General features: G+C 39.8%; 1 protein-coding gene across 1 annotated transcript in view; it reads right to left on the bottom strand.

The window, feature by feature from the left end:
* AOAH (acyloxyacyl hydrolase) overlaps positions 1-12,840 on the bottom strand; it is a 197,201-nt gene extending 184,361 nt beyond the window's left edge. The window contains exon 1 of the mRNA XM_069588031.1: positions 12,305-12,840. Within this exon, the coding sequence (XP_069444132.1) occupies positions 12,305-12,425 (121 nt within the window). The 5' untranslated portion in view covers positions 12,426-12,840. The remainder of the gene's footprint in view (positions 1-12,304) is intronic.
* Between the last annotated feature and the right edge of the window lie 5,154 nt (positions 12,841-17,994).

Below are 17,994 nucleotides of genomic sequence, written 5' to 3'. Positions count from 1 at the left end.
TTTATTTTTCTGGAATTGAGCTGCAGGAGTTGCTTGTCTATTTTTGAGATTAGTTGTTTGTCAGTTGCTTCATTTGCTATTATTTTCTCCCATTTCGAAAGCTGTCTTTTCACCTTGCTTATAGTTTCCTTGGAGAATGGCATTGAAACATGTATAATATTATATAAGAAACAAATCGCCAGTCTAGGTTTGAGGCAGGATACAGGATGCTTGGGGCTGGTGCACTGGGATGACCCAGAGAGATGGTATGGGGAGGGAAGTGGGAGGGGAGTTCAGAATTGGGAACTCGTGTACACCTGTGGCGGATTCATGTTGATGTATAGCAAAACCAATACAGTATTGTAAAGTAAAATAAAGTAAAATTAAAAAAATAAAATAAAATAAACTTTGTGGAAAGGGGGGAAAAATAGAAGCTCAGAAAACTATTTTTTAAAAAACATTTAATATCACTAATCTTTTTCCTTTTCTATGGTTGAATTTACTTTTATTATAGATATCTTGTATTTTCAATGTATTTGGGCAGATTAGGCTCTGTGTCCTAAACCGATCATCCCCTGGAATATTATTTTTATGAGAAAATGCTCAGTGAGTTTCAAACTGCCATCTCTCCCAAAAACACTGGCAGTGAAAGAGGCACTTTATTGGACAATTACTGGTGAGAACAAAGCTAAGGGCATCCAAGTGGGGGCAGAGTCCAAGCAAAGCAGCAAGAGGAAATTAGCAGACTGTGCTGAGAAATACAGAATAGTGTGCTTGGCTAATTTAGAAATATATAAAAAACAATGATAAAGAAAAGACAGTGAGGACGCTGGGAGTCAACACATCCTGTTCTTATTCAACACATACTTACTAGCGTCCACTATGTGCTCAGAGGCTTGAGTATACAAAGAATAAGAGGAATCACACAACACTAGGAAATGCTGAAGATTAGAAAAATAATCTAGTTATTGCAACCTGCAAGTGTTTGGTGGAGGGACCTGTTAGTGCTTTGGGAACACATAGGAAGAAGAAACTAACGCTGCCTTTGGTAAGTAGTGACATTTTCCTGGAGGAGTTGAGTGTTGCAAGATGGGAGGACCTTGTTTGACAGCAAAAGGCAGGAAAGGACTTCAGGAAGAGAGTAGTAGTATTTCTAAACATTTGAATGTGAGAATGAGAAGAGCTGGCCAAGACTAGAGCCCAGGCTCGATGGGAAAGGACGAGTAAGAAAGTTAGGAAGGAGATAGATCCTGAAGAGGCTTGAAGGTCAGATTATAGACCACCAGCTTCATGCTCTAGAATATGCTGCTGCTGCTAAGACACTTCAGCCATGTCCGACTCTGTGCAACCCCATAGACGGCAGCCCACCAGGCTCCTCTGTCCCTGGGATTCTCCAGGCAAGAATACTGGAGCGGATTGTCATTTCCTTCTCCGCTAGAATATAGATCAATGGTTTTCAAACATTTTGCTCTGAATCCCCAAAAGAAATTTGAAAAGCTATGTACCCTTCTACATTTTAATGGATGTTAAAATATTATTAAGGGGTATAAGTTCCATTAGTTGCAAGGGGTACAATCCCAGAAAGATTGTAAATATTACAATAGAAAAAATACATTAATCTTCCGTATGTATCCAAAAGAATCTAAATATTATAATGACTTATACCTGCTCTCATCTACTTTAAAAATATATGATCAAATTCATCTTTCACAGTGAAAAATTTCCATTGATAATTCCTTTCCTTGAACTCATATTTCAGTGAAAAGTCTACTTCACTGAATTTTCCTTCCACTAGAGTTTTACCCCAATATAATGTATTTTTACGGTTGAAGGTACTATTTCACACTAAAAATATGTATAAAATTTAAATAAAACCTTTACTTTCTTGTGAATAAAACACTGAAAGTGTTTTTAAAATTCTTCTGGATAGAGTTTTCTTTATTAGTAAGATTAACTTATCTAAGCAATATGTATTGTCAATTTGATAAACAATTTCTAAATAATAAAGGTAAAATTTTCTTGGAATTCCATCTTTTAATGAGATGGTTGGACTATTTCAATTAATACCTTTATTTTTGAAAAATATTACTCATGTAAAGACACAAGGTTCATGTCAAGTATCATGTCTTTTTTTTCTAATTGAAGTTGATTACAATTTGTGTTAACTACTGCTGTACAGTAAAGTGATTCAGATATATATATGTATGTGTATGCATTCTTTTTTAAATATATACGTCTCCATTATGGTTTGTCATAGAATACTGAATATAGTTCTCTATGCTACACAGTAGGACCTTGTTGTTTATCCATTCTATATATAAAAGGTTTCATCTGCTAACCCCAGTGTTTTTATTTTTCATTTTTAAAGATGTAACAGCTGAGAAAACATGCTTACTTAAATAAGCAAAAGAGAATGAAAGGACTTCTGATATGGTGGTGTCATTCAATTCTTTATCTCTTCTGAGTTAAACGTCAAAAATCCGAAAGTGATCAATCACTGAAAATTATTAAGTCTCCCTTCAATTGTGTTGAAAGCAAAAAAACTTGATAAAACTGAGTTGCAAAAACATGTGCTGCCCAATCAATGGAGCCTTTCACTTTCTCAATTTCCGAGAAATATAAATTAAAAAGTTTTACTAAGACTTACCTTTTAATTCTACCTACTACAATTTCACTTAGAGAGACCTTGTTAAAAACTAATATGCTCAGAAACAATTGGCAAGTTGAAATATTGTTCTTTTCAATACACTCTTGCCTATACATTTGAGGTAAAATTCTTTATCTTATTGTGTACCTCATAGACATTTTTGTCAAATGTTGGAGCTGCAGATATAGTTCATTCAAGCTATGAAAAATGTTCTCTGTATAAACCTAAATGGCAAAGTTAGATCTTATTATCAAAGAAATTAACCAATCAGATTTTCTTTCAGAAGAGTATAACTATTTTTTCATTTACTTTTATATTTGAATTTTAAGATAGAGGATGGGGGGATAGAAAAAGATGGATTAATGGGTGGGTGGATAGATGGACAGATGGATGAATAGAAAGAAGGGTAGACAAATAATGAGTAAATGGATAGAAAAATAATCTTAGACTATGCCCAATCATTTTTATCCACAAACTTAACTGCTAACTTGAGAAGTTCTCACCTGCCAGCAACAGCTTACTACTGCCAAATTTCTCACATTTTGTTGAAAGAAAAAGGTGTTTACTTTTACTTGTCTACTTAACAATCCAAATTTAGAAATTAAATAAAACAATAAAACAAGATCTAAACTCATTATAAATATAAACCTAGATGGTTTTGCAAGGAAATATACCTGAATATCAATAGTGATCATCTGAGTTTGGGGACTACAGTTCATTACATTCTTTAAAAATATCTGTATTTTCTAAAATCTCTATGGAAGTCATATATTCTTTTATAGCTACAAAAAACCCAATAAATTGTATTTTATCAAACAATTTCTCATTGAATAAGCTTTTTAATAGTTGCTTTCTACTGCAATAAGTTTTAGGAAATTATGAAAATACCTTTGTTCTTTCACCTCTCTACTAGGTGTTTTCACAAACTATATCTCATTTAATCCTCACACCAACCTCATGAGATTGGTACTTCCCATTTTACAGATGAGAAATATGAGACTCAGAGAGGTTAAGCAATATACCCAAGGCCTTTCAGACAAGCAGTGATTCAACCACTCATGGGCTAGCTAGTGATTCCTACCCAGATCTATTGAAATTTGAAATTTATACACTGCTGAGTATCACACTGCATACATTAAAATTTTGGATTCTGAAAGTGAAAATTATCATTTGTGTTAACTAAAATAATAATCGCTATACTGATTCTATATGATTTGTGAATATAGTTTCTTAATATTCTTTTCACTTTCTAATGATGTTTTCTGGAGAACAAAGTGTTTAATAAAGTACAACTTGTATTTTCTTTTTGAATAGTTCTTTTGATGTCATATCCAAGAGTCTTCACCCAGCCCAAAATCACAAAGATTTTTCTTCTGTACTTTTTCTGAAAGTTTTTAGTTTTAGTTTTCACCTTGAGGCCTAAGATCTATTTTGAGTCAATAATTATGTATGATTTGGAATAAGGAGTCAGATAGTGTCAGCTCTCCAACTGGTTTCTTTGAAATTTTTGGCTATTCTGGCTTCTTGTCTTTTCTATACAAATTTTAGGATCAGCTTGACAACTTCTACAAAAAAAAAAGACGTTAGAATTTTGAAGGAATTAATCTATTAGATCAATGTGGAGAGTATTGCCATCTTAACACTATCGCGTCTTCTGATCCATTAGCCTGAAGTATCTCTCCTTTTCTGTAAAGGAGAGATTTCTCTTTACAATTACAATGTAATTTCTCTTTACAATGTTTTATAGTTTTCAGTGTAGAGTAATTGCATTTCTTTTGTTAAATTTATTCCCATTTTTATCATATTATAAATGGAATTGTTTTCTTAATTTCAGTTCTTAAACATTTGCTGTTAATATAAATAAATATAATTAATTTTTATATTAATCTTGAATCTTACTACCTTGCTAAACTTGCTAATTCTAGTAATTTTATTGTAAATACCTTAGGATTTTATATATTCAGGAACATGTCAGAAAATATAGCTTTACTTATTTCTTTCCAATTTGCTTGCTTAAATTATTTTCTTTCTTTATTAAGCTGAATAGAATCTTCAAAACAATGTTAAGTACAAATGGTGAGGTAGACATCTACCATGTTTCTGATTTTCAGAGAAAAGCATTCAGTCTTCCCTCATTAAAGATAACATTAGTAATAAGTTTTCATAGATGCTCTTTATTATGTTAAGGAAATTCCTTTTTCTTTCATAACTTCTTGAGTGGTTTTAACATGGGTGAGTGATTGATTTTGTATTATTTTTCAATTTCTATCAGGATGATAATGTAGTTATAGCTTTTATTCCACTAATCTGGTATATCCTAGTAATTGATTTTCAGATCTTAAAACATCTATGCATTCCTAGGATAAATGGCACTTGATCATGGGGTATAACCTAGTTTATATGTTGCTGGATGCAGTTTTTTAAGGATTTTTGTGTCTATGTTCATACAAGATATCGGTCTCTTATTTCCTTTTCTTGTGGTGTCTTTGTCTGGATTTGATATAATGTAAAAGATGGAATGATCTGGAAAGTATTCCTTCCTCTTATATTTTATGAAAAAAAGGGAATTAATTTAAATGGGTTGGTGAATACATTCAAAATTGCGGCTAAGTTGGCTTCACTTTTCTTAGGCTCTTTCAGGTCTTCCCAACACTTGTACAGTTTCCAAATCAATCAGGGATGTGTGGCGACCTTATCTTGGTCTTCTATGATGCTCACATTGCTAGGGCTTCACTGTTAAATTTCTGGCTGATCTTCATTGTCTCACCTAGGGCCAAAACCTTAAGCTAGCAAACTGCGTGTTCTCCTTGTTAATTCCCAACAGAGTCCATCACTTTTAGCCAACAAAGCCATCTTTGAATCCTGGCTGAATCAAGTCTGTCCCATTAGCAGTAGACCTGCTGGTTTTTGCAGACAGCTCCACGATAATGAAACTACTGTTCTCACTAAGCTGAGGGCCAGAGTAGATGGAGCAGCCTCAGGCAAAAAGGTCAAAGTTTTACTGTTCTTCCTGAAGTGCAAGCAGTTTTTCAAGAATAAACATTCCTCAATTCATTGTGGTCCAATGGTTGATTTTCAGTGTCCCAAAATGGTTGCTTAAGACAGTCTTTCCAGTTTTATGCTTGACCTTTTGCACAGAGGGCTCACCAGCCCCTCATGCCATAATAATCAGAATTCCCTCTTGTACTTGTTTATATCTGAAAGAATCTGGGGCTTATGTTAAAGGGCAATATAATCTGTTTTAATTTACATTTGACATTTTTAAATTGTGAGAATCATACTTTCAAAAACAGGACTTTGTCCAGGGAAAGATTCGGAAGATTTGTTCTCTTTGTTAACATTGAAGAACAATTAGTTCATGAGAGAAAGGGAATAATAGTGGAGTAATTTGTTTTTCTTTTCAAATTCTGAGTGTGAAGGCCGGGAGAAAAAAGCTTGACCCTTATCAACCCCTTCCCCCTCAGAAACAAAACAAAACAAAACAAAACAAAAAACCCTCAATCACAGCATTCTCTTCATCTATTAATTTCCACTATATAGTCATACCACGGAGAAGGCAATGGTACCCCACTCCAGTACTCTTGCCTGGAAAATCCCATGGATGGAGGAGCCTGGTAGATTACAGTCCATGGGGTCAGGAAGAGTCGGACAGGACTGAGCGACTTCACTTTCACTTTTCACTTTCATGCACTGGAGAAGGAAATGGCAACCCGCTCCAGTGTTCTTGCCTGGAGAATCCCAGGGACAGGGGAGCCTAGTGGGCTGCCGTCTATGGGGTCGCACAGAGTCAGACACGACTGAAGCGACTTAGCAGCAGCAGCAGCAGCAGTCATGCCTATTTGGTGAATCACTTTGGGATTAAGTCACATATATTCTCTTTTGCACTACTCTTTAGCATTTAGTTTGGAGACTTTTCTTTTTTAATCATTTCTATGAGTGGTTGGCAGAATGATAAGATTAGTGAGTACAGAACCTTAGAATGTGATTGGATATCACTTCTGTGATTATGTTATGTTCTATGACAAGAGAGGGGCTTCCCATTTGGTGCTAGTGGTGAAGAACTTGCCTGCCAATGCAGGAGACATGAGACTTGGGTTTGATATCTGGGTTGGGAAGATTCCCAGGAGGAGGGCATGGCAACCCACTCCAGTATTCTTGCCTTCACAATTCCATAAACAGAGGAGCCTGGTAGGTTACAGTCCATGGGGTCACACCAAGTTGGACATGACTAAAGCGACTTAGCACACAGGATAAGAGAGATTTTGCATATGCAGTTAAGGACTTTAGTTAGTCTACTTTGAGTTAGTCAAGTTTATTGGACCCAACATAATCAGGTGAACCCTATAAACATAGAGGATTTTTTTTTCCTCTGCTGCTGCTGCTGCTAAGTCGCTTCAATCATGTCTGACGTTGTGCGACCCCATAGACGGCAGCCCACCAGGCTCCACCGTGCTGTTCTTAAAGAAATAGGTATGTGGTTAACTTCCTTTGTAAAGGAGTAGCCTCTAAGAGCTGAGAGTGATCCTGGCTGACACCTTGTGAGTACATGGGAACTCAGTCCTGAAAATCCAAGAAACTAAATTCTGCCAACAACCAGCAAACTTGCAAGAGGACCTGAGTCTCAACTCACATGGCAACCGCAGCTGACATCTCAATTTCAGCCTTGTAAAATTCAGAGCAGAAAACCCAGTTATGTTATGTTCAGATTTCTCATGTGCAGAAATTGTTAGACAGTAAATTTACGTTGTCTTAAACTGAAGAATGTATGGCAATTTATTACACAGCAATAGAAAGCTAATAGACTATGAAATCTTTTTTTTTTTTTCGTAAGTGAATCTTTCAATAAGATAGCCAAGATTTGAGAATTTGTAGTTACACAGATAAAGATTGACAAGTAATTATTCAGTTTGCTCGGGCCTCTTTGCTTCATATTAGGTTTAATTTTAGGCCTTCTATAGCATATTTTCTGTTGTTTTTTACTGATTTCCCAAGAGTACATAATCACAACTCCTTTGGGTACTTGCTATGTACTGAGCACAGTTGTAAGTCCTTCATGTGTATTTACTCCACATCACCCTGGCTTCCCAGGTGGCTCAATGGTTAAAAAAAAAAAGAAAAGAAAAACAAAACCCTGTCTGCCAATGCAGGAGATGTAAGATACCAGGGTTCGATCCTTGGGTCAAGAAGATCCCCTAGAGGAGGAAATGGCACCCCATTCCAGTACTCTTGCCTGGACAATCCTATGGACAGAGGAGCCTGGCAGGCTACAGTTCCATGGGGTGGCAAAGAGTCGGACACAATGGAGGTATGAATATATACCTAAGCCTCCACACCATCCTAGGATGCAGGTCCCATGTAATCTCATCTTATAGACAGGGGACACGAGGTACAGAGGGTGAAGCTGTGCCCTTACGTCACATATGTACAGAGAGGCAGAGTTAGGACTCAAATCCAGACAGTCTGAGCCCAGAGTCCAAGCTCTCTTACTCTTAACCACCATGTCTTACTATTGTTTTTGCAAGCTCATCTAGAAAATGTGGAATATTCAGAAAGTGCTGAAAAGAAATGACAAATCATTTGTAACCTCATTACTCACTGATAACCACACAACCACAATTAGCATTTCGCTGTTCATCCTATCTGGAACAACAGCTATATAAACAGAGAGGTGGGTACATTATAACTTCTGGGGGATTTCACTCCACTTAACGTTTTGCAACATTTTTTTTTCCTCTTTCTCATAGTATATTTAAACTATGATCTGGTTTACTGTGTCTTCCTTTCCCTCCAAAATAGAATTTATTCACTTTCTTCTTAAGGAAAAGCATCCTGTCTACTGTTTTTCAATTTTGCACACTTTGGGATCTTTCCCCAGAATTGTGCCCCTCTCTCTAGAATGTCTTTGTGGGTCTTCTCTGCAGGGGTATGACCCCAGAACAAGCCAGAAAAACAAAAGGCAGATGTGAGCTTAGTGAAAAATTGAGGTGATCAGAAACCTACCTTCTGCGCCAAGGTTGGGGTTAAATTCTATGATAATCTAAACAAAAAAAGTAGAAGATTTAGGAGAGGGGAAATGGGAAAGTGAGGGACAAAGTGCAGAGGGTTGCATGAAGCTGCAGCTGGGAACCAGAGGGCATATGGCTACACCTGGAGCCTCAGCAGGGCCTGAGGGTGAAGGTGAGCAGGCATCAGCAGGGAGTGACTGTGGACGGCCAATACCAGCCAAAGAACTGTGCCAGCCATGACCCTTCCATGTGGGAGCTCTGAGGGCCAGGGACTGTAAGAGTCAGGGTGACACACAGTCTCTCCCCAAGAACTAGAGCAACCCTCAGAGAGGGCAGAAGGAAAAGAGCCCTGAATTATCCAGAGAGACTAAATCTAAACCCACGAGCGGAAAGATGAAATGTTTTCTGTCCTCAGCAGTGACTGAGATGGTTTATGAACAAGTGTTCAGATACAGAAAAATAGAGAAAATAAAATTTCTGTCCATGTAAATTGTTATCATAGATTTTCAATCTTCTCTGCTGGCTCTGTCTGGATCTTTCCTATTTTTGTCAGTGACATTGTTACTTTACCATTCCTGCTGGCTGAACGCTTAGGATCACTTCCTGTTTATCATTCAAACAAAAAGTCACCCTGACCATTATATGTGTAATGTGGGGGTTGGGAGAGGAGGTTTTAACTTACTCCCAAGGCATTTTATATATTTAACCAAACATTAATGATGGAAAAAAGGTTTTTTTTTTTTTTTTAACTTTTTGAAAAGCTTCCTGAGCACTAAATAGGGCTTAAATAAAAACAAAAAACAAAAACAACCTCAAAAGTCAATGAATACATTTAAATGTCAATGACTTCAAATGTAAGGATTATTTTGCCCCTAAATCACCCATGTAAAGAAAACAATGTTTTGCAAAAATGAACATGACTTAATATTGATTTCATAACATTTGAAAAGCACCAGAAAGAGGCCCTGCCCATTCCAGCACAGTAGAATCAGAGTTTGCTTGGTGATTAAATGAACTGTATAGTTCAGTGCAAAGAAATTATGGTAAAACTTGGGAAAGAGGCCATTAGGGTTTTGCATGGCTTAGTTCTGATTTTGGAATATGTTCAAGGCCATGGCCTCCAGATCTGCAGGTTGGTTCCCACTGCAAAGCTCGTCCTGGCATAGGCGCTGCGGTTGGTTGCTGATGTTGGGGATGTTGGCTCAGTCACTCAGTGACTTCTACAGTGGCTTCTTGTGGAGCATCTCTCCAGTCACGACAGCCCCCACTTCCACGAGCATTGCCACCTCCCTCCACGAAACTGGCAGCCACATCTGCACTGTGAGCTCTCTTCACTCCCACCTGCCTCTTATTCACTGACCTAAAGACTTAGCCCAGATTCTCTCTTCCAGGAAGTTAGATTGACAGCCAGAAGGATAATCCCTCTCTGTGTGGGTTGACCTCTTAAGTGGAAACTCTGGATTATGGGAGCCAATGAGTTGGATGGTACGTAGTCTTGCTTTTTCATCTGAAAGTTGTTGAGATTAGCAGAAGTCCAACTGGCAATTCCTCCTTTATTCCCACCCTCTCCAAGAGGCTCTCCCTCTTAGCACCAGCTGGGAGTGGAGTGAGCTTACTTTGCTGCTTCCTAGGACACTTCCACATTTGGCCAGTGACTAAGGGCATCCCCAGGTCCCCTTTCAGGAGATACCTCCCACCGCCACAACTGCTGAAGGCTCACACTTGACCCACAAAATTGTGGTATGACAAAATGGTTATTTTAAAATTTGTTTTGCAGTAATATATAATCAAAACAACCACATCCTAGGATCCCCTCAACACCTCTTGCTAACTCTCTATGCCTCATTGGGAATGGAGAAGGAAAGGAAATGAGTGTATTCTGTCTACTTTATGGAAGTGGAAGACCAAGTATCTCAGTTCAACCATCCTAGAAATAAAACTGATTTCACTTAAGCCTTTCTCAAGAGCATTTCTGTTTTATAAGCTTGAGGTATTTGTTCTGAGAAAATAGAAGGTGGTAAATAATTATTGGATGGAACCAAATATTGAGTGGGACAACCTCCTAGGCATGTTTCCAATGGGGCCACAGATCTCTGCTTCGAGGCCTGTGGAGAATAGATTCTCATGGAATCTGGGCCTTAAGGTTTTAATTTAAAAGAAGACTTTGAGACCAGGGATGTGTTCTTTACCGTATATAATGACCGGAAATCATGATTTTTTTTCAGGAAATAAGACTAAATCAGAAATTTTCTCTACAGTCTCCAGAAATAATTCATCCAAACTTTTCATTTGTAAGAGATGGCCACTATACTTATCCCTCGAGTTCTTTTCCTGGCTTCTTAAGCCAGGATTTAATTTTGGGATCTGCTCATTGAATAATTACTACTCAGACTTTGGCTCCAGGGACTGACCCTGTGAAAGCCTGTTGGGAATCTCCAGGTATGATATGAATATCAAAGGTCTTACCCTACTTTTACTCCTCTCCAAAACAATAACAACAACAACAAACAAACAAAGAAAAATACCAAACAACAACTTGGAAATAAAATACCTCAATAAAAGTTAAGTGAAAGAGCCATATCTCAGTCAGTGTTCAATGTTTTCAGGTGACTGTTTATTGCCAACTCTCGACTCACTGACAGAAAGAACAAAACTAAGATTGCTGAATCCTTACTGTGTGCAAACACCATAAATTTACATGTACGATCTCAATTCTCACAGCATCCCCATGAAGTGGGTAACACAGAGGAATGGAAGTGTTAAATAAGTTGCTCAAAGTTTCAGATTGTACAGGATGGAGCAGAGGAGGAGGGGGTGGCGGCAGTTCAAAGGTCAAAGTCTACCTTCTTTCTGATATGTAATGCTGCCTGTTGTCCTGAAAGGCAGCTGAGAATTTCAGGCTCTTACAGTTGCCATCCAGGGGGAAAAGATTTCAATCACCAATGAGGTGGGTCACTTTTAATTCAAGCTAGCAACTATATAGCACACTTCTATACACACATATTTGCATACAGAGTGAATGCTTACCTTAAGACTCAAAATTTTTCTCTGCTAGCGAGGTTATTGGTACGTTAACTGGATTCTTTTGGCCATGGACGCCATTAAATAGGCGGTTTTCTATGAAAGCCAAAAATTTGACCCCATGATGTCCACATTAAAAATACACAGAATAGGACTTCCCTGGCGGTTCAGTGGTTAAGAATCCGCCTGTTAAGGCAGGGGACACGGATGTGATACCTGGTTCAGGAAGATTCCACATGTCTCATGGCGACTAAGCAAGCACTCCTCAACTACTGGACCTGAGCAGCCAATGCTCTGCAACAAGGGAAGCCACCGCAATGAGAAGCCAGAACATCACAACTACGGAGTAGCCCCCACTGACTGCAACTGGAGAAAGTCTGAGCACAGAAATGAAGACCCAGTGCAGCCAAAGATAAATAAATAAAGTTATATATTGAAAAAGAAGTAAATAAGAAGTAAAAACAGTTGCTGCTAAGTAGCTTCAGTCGTGTCCGACTCTGTGCAACCCCAGAGATGGCAGCCCACCAGGCTCCCCTGCCCCTAGGATTCTCCAGGCAAGAACACTGGAGTGGGTTTCCTTCTCAAAAAAAAAAAAAAAAAAAAAAATCAGTTGAGTTTGTTTTTTAAAAAAATGCACAGAATAACTACTTACCTATGCAGGCACTGGAGTGTCTGGTGTCAGGCCAGTTGCCATAGCCTGAAGAGGCCAGGGTGTGAAGGGTCAGGAGAAAAAGCAGAGGAAGAGCCATAAGGATTTTCCGATGAGACTTCATCTCGGAGCTATTATATCAGGAGACTTCAGGCTGGCAACAGAAGCTGCAGGCTGAGGGATGCTGGATTTGAGGCCCAAGAATGGATTAGTCTCTCTCCAATTCTCTTCTGTCCTCTAACACACACACACCACACTCACATGCACACTTTTCACTACGCAGAACCCAGAGAGGGAGCCACACGGCTTGGGTCTGGGAAGAGCTGGAGGAGCCCCTGGTGCACAATTCTTCTAAGCTGCAAACTGAAGGAAAAACTGCCGCAGGTTGCAGCTGAGGCAGCCAAGAGTGCTTTTGCACTTGCTGGCTGAAGTCAGTGGCGGTGAACCCTAGGAACCTTGAAGCCTCCCAGAATCATCCTGTGGCCTGGTTAGGCAGCTCTTCCTCTTTCTTTCTTGCAAAACAAAGCTAAACTAAGAGTAAAACTGAGGAAGAAAACCTCAACCACAAACACACAGCACTTTAGCAATTTGATAGCAGTGTTCAGACTGTAGAAATTACCATCTGTTATATTCAGAAGTTATATCGTTTTGCTTTAAACTGTTTTATATGGTGAGATTGGGCTCCTTTGGTGGTTAAAGGATGTTCTGGTCAAGTAGTCACTTTCCTTTGGAGATGTTGGATTATTCCTTCAAGGCTCAAGTTTTCCCAGGGCCTTTCATTGGTGTTCAGAAAATGAACAATGAGATAGTCATGGGGCACTTGGCACTGGTGGATTTTCAATCTAGTTAAAAAAAAACGAGCTGAAATTAATCAATTCATTTTTGCTTGTGTATGATATATCTCTTTTCTGAAGAATTTCAAAGTATGTTCAGATCCCTCACCTGAGAATGATTCATTCATTTTTGAGAGGCTGGTTTTCTACTTTAAAGATGAGAACTGAATGCTATTTTTATGAGAAAAAAAAAAAAAAAAAAAACCACCTAACTGAAAACTCAACCAGACTGTAGATAAAGACATATAATCTAAATGCTTTGTTCTAAAATAGGATAGAGCAAAGTCACAAGCTGTTTCTTATCCAATAAGATAAGAAGACTGGGGCAAAGGGCCACAATCTGATGGGCCTAGGGATCAAGCAATTAACATTCTCCCTGTTTAGGCTCTGAAGAAAGCTTATTATAAACTTTATAAAATATTATAAAAGCTATCAAGGGACTTCCCTGGCGGTCCAGTGGCTGAGATTCCACGATCCCAATGCAGGGGGCCAGGGTTCTATCCTTGGTCAGGGAACTAGATCCCATATGCTGCAACTGGGATTCTGCATGCAGTGACTAAGACTGGGAGCAGCCAAATACATAAAAATATTAAAAATTATTTAATTGTTTTAAATATTTAATTAAATATAATATTTCTAGTAACATTTACTAGAAATCAAAATTGGTAAAGATTTCTTCTCCTCCTCCTCCCCCTGCTTTTACTTAAGGAGTAACATTTTAAGTAGCAGGTAGAATTTTAGAGTTGTATTCTTTCTAGGATGTAGGAGATACCAACTTTTATGGTTTGAAGATTCCTTGTGTAAGCATCAGTTTAACAAATGCCAATTTGTCAAATCTCTGAATCTGTGACAAACACCAGAGTGCTTCCCTCTTTAAGTCCCCAGCACTGGCTGGGTCAATGACTACCGAAAATGTCTTGCTCATCATGGGCCCTTGACTTCCTTTGAAGCTGATCTGCTGGTTTGCAAGGTCCCTGACCCTGTGGCCAAGGGAAGCTCTAGAGGTCACCAGGACCACCAGAGGTGTCAGGACCTAGGGAAATTCTAGAGAATTCCTGAGGAGGCAGAATCATAGAGTTATTACTAGTACTGCCTGCAAAGACAAAAAGATACTTGTTCAGCTATCCTGTCTGATGTTCACTTCTAGGTCAAGTATTAGACCAGTGGTGGAACCTTTCTAAACTTTGGTTTCCTCATTTATGTTGGGATAATAATATTTCTCAGGATTCCAGGAAGGACTAAAATAGACAATGGATTCATGCTATAAAGCAGTGTGCCCTTCAAGAAGTGTTTGGTAAAACAAAGCTTTGGTTACTGCTATCCCTGCAGGAGTATGAGGAAATCTGCACCCGAGGCCAGATTTCAAGAGAATTATTGTAAGACATTCACAGTAGTTGCAGGCCAAGAAAGAAAATGATACTGCCTGCATTTATTAAAGGCTGCACTTATTGAACACTGTCTGTGTGCAGGACAGCCCTCCAGGAACACAGAGGGTAGTTTGCTAACAATAGGTGGGTGAGGAATCTTTGCATAGGTTCAGAAAGAGCCACTGGCACAGGCTCTGGGCCTGCTGCGGCTTACCTGGTAATTCAGCAGGAAAGAATCTGCCTACAATGCAGGAGACACAGGTTTGATCCCTGGGTTGGGAAGATCCCCTGGACGAGGAAATGGCAACCAGTTCCAGTATTCTTGCCTGCAAAATCCCATAGGCAGAGGAGCCTGGAGTGCCACAGTCCATGGGGTTGCAAAGAGTTGGACACTACTTAGTGACTAAACAACAACAATAACAAACTGGACCTCTTGAGGGTCTCCTAGTCTAGGTATATAGCTGTGAGCCAGACTGGGCCACCTCAGGGTGAGGGAAATTTCTGTGTTAAGACAGTGGGCAAGTTTTAGACCCATGGTCATGTGTGCACAAACTCAGGTAGTTTCACCCACAAGCACCCCTGGAATCGTGGTCCTGAGGCAGACTGGATGCTTCGGCTTCGGCTTCGGGCAGGGCGGGCTATACTGGGAATCCTGGGCTTAGTTGTGCAGTGTGGGGACAGTCCTTTGCCATTTCCAGGGCTGAAATTCCTCAGCTGTAGCGGAATGTCAGCATATAGTCGGTTTCCCCTAAATAGAGGTGATTTTCACGCTTGAAGGGTGAATTCTTAGTTGGCAGGGTCAAAAGAGGAACACAGAAATCAGGAAATGACTTGCTAATTGATCTTGAAGGGAGTGCATGTGCCCATACACCGCTAAACAAATCCTGCCTCCAGCTGCCCAGGTGGAGGTGGAAGTTGGGGTGGAGGCGGTGGGCCCTACGGTTTGCACAGACTCTCTCAGACTGCCTGGTCTCCTCTCCCCTGGCCATCTCACTGGGCCCTGAGAGCACGTGGCCTAGAATCTCTGCACACCTTGCTGAAAGGCCCTGGACCTATGGTGTGGTTTCTCACAAAAAAACCCTTGTTGGACCCTGTAAAACGGCCCCTGAGGACCCCCTGCTGTCAGAGGCCCCAATTCTGATTTTCTCAAAATCTTTTTTTTTAGAAAATGAGATTTCTTCCTTGAAGCACTTTGTTACTTACTTCACCAGAAGAGTTTGGATTCAAATCACAGTCTGTCCTGCTGGCAGAAGGCTGAGGATTTATAAATTCTTGAATGTAACACCAGTGGTTTGCTGTGGCTTGTTCTATTTGAATATGCTTCCTGATTAGTTTTCGAACAGAACTGGCCTCAATCACCTCATTCACAGCAAGTTCCTTAATCAGAAAAACAAAAACAAAAGCCCAAAACAAAACTGACCTGCGTGACAGGAGATAGTGTAAAATCTGGTGCTCTCTCAAAAGCGCCTCTTCTCTTTGACTTGCTCCTCTTCTCGACGCCAAGGATCCGTCTCCATGCTTCTGGCTTCCCAGGATTCTCTGCGTGACCCTCTGTTCAAACCAAGCCCAGATCCTTTGCTGGCCCCTCCTCCGCAGTCAGAGTTTATTTATTCTACCTTCATTCAGTCTCTTCTGTTCCCTGCTACAGAAATCCTAAATTAATCCATGACAAGGGGGCATGCCGGCTGATTAAAAGCATTCGGGGCGGCGGTGGGGGTGGGGTGGGGGCGGTGGGGGGCACGTGGTTCCCTGGTGACTCAGTGGTAAAGAATCCACCCTTCAATGCGGGAGACATTCCTGATCCAGAAGATCCCTCATGTGCAGAGAAACTAAGCCCGTGTGCCACAACTATTGAGCCTGTGTTCAAGAGCCCAGGAGTTGCAACTACTAAAGTCCACTTGCCCTAAGCCTGTGCTCCGCACCAAGAAAAGCCACAGCAATGAGAAGTACTGCAGCTAGACAGTAGTCCCCACTCGCTGCACTGAGAGAAAACCCGCAGAGCAATGAAGACCCAGCACAACCAAAAATGATTAAGTAAATAAAATTATTGTAAAAAAGCATTCTGGGCTTAGGAGCAGGTGAGCTTTCATCTTCATCATGGTTTCAGCACTTACTGTATGTTCTTGGGCAAGCTGATCCACCTCTCTGAGTATCAGCTTATTTAACTATAGAATGGGTTATATGATGCCAAATATTATAGGGAAATTAGTAGCCATCATGGTCAACAAAAGAGTCTGAAATGCAGTACTTGGATGCAATCTCGAAAACAACAGAATGATCTCTGTTCATCTCCAAGGCAAACCATTCAATATCACAGTTATCCAAGTCTATGCCCCAACCAGTAACGCTGAAGAAGCTGAAGATGAATGGTTCTATGATGACCTACAAGACCTTTTAGAACTAACACCCAAAAAAGATGTCCTTTTCATTATAGGGGACTGGAATGCAAATGTAGGAAGGCAAGAAACACCTGGAGTAACAGGCAAATTTGGCCTTGGAATGTGGAATGAAGCAGAGCAAAGACTAATAGAGTTTTGCCAAGAAAATGCACTGGTCATAGCAAACACTCTCTTCCAACAACACAAGAGAAGACTCTACACATGGACATCACTGGATGGCCAACACCAAAATCAGATTGCTTATATTCTTTGCAGCCAAAGATGGAAAAGCTCTATACAGTCAGCAAAAATAAGACCAGGAGCTGACTGTGGCTCAGATCATGAACTTCTTATTGCCAAGTTCAGACTTAAATTGAAGAAAGTAGGGAAAACCGCTAGACCATTCAGGTATGACCTAAATCATATCCCTTATGATTATACAGTGGAAGTGAGAAATAGATTTAAGGGCCTAGATCTGATAGATAGAGTGCCTGATGAACTATGGACGGAGATTCATGACAGTGTACAGGAGACAGGGATCAAGACCATCCCCATGGAAAATAAATGCAAAAAAGCAAAATGGCTGTCTGGGGAGGTCTTACAAATAGCTGTGAAAAGAAGAGAAGTGAAAAGCAAAGGAGAAAAGGAAAGATACAAGCATCTGAATGCAGAGTTCCCAAGAATAGCAAGAAGAGATAAGAAAGCCTTCTTCAGCGATCAATGCAAAGAAATAGAGGAAAAGAACAGAATGGGAAAGACTAGAGATCTCGTCAAGAAAATTAGAGATACCAAGGGAACATTTCATGCAAAGATGGGCTCAGTAAAGGACAGAAATTGTTTGGACCTAACAAAAGCAGAAGATATTAAGAAGAGGTGGCAAGAATACACAGAAGAAGTGTACAAAAAAGATCTTCACGACCTGGATAATAACGATGGTGTGATCACTCACCTAGAGCCAGACATCCTGGAATGTGAAATCAAGTGGACCTTAGAAAGCATCACTATGAACAAAGCTAGTGGAGGTGATGGAATTCCAGTTGAGCTGTTTCAAATCCTGAAAGAGGATGCTGTGAAAGTGCTGCACTCAATATGCCAGCAAATTTGGAAAACTCAGC

This window comes from Ovis canadensis, chromosome 4 (genome assembly GCF_042477335.2).
Source record: "Ovis canadensis isolate MfBH-ARS-UI-01 breed Bighorn chromosome 4, ARS-UI_OviCan_v2, whole genome shotgun sequence".
NCBI classification, from domain to species: Eukaryota; Metazoa; Chordata; class Mammalia; order Artiodactyla; family Bovidae; genus Ovis; species Ovis canadensis.
Note: the sequence above shows the minus strand (reverse complement) of the source record. Positions and strands in the feature narration are given on the sequence as shown.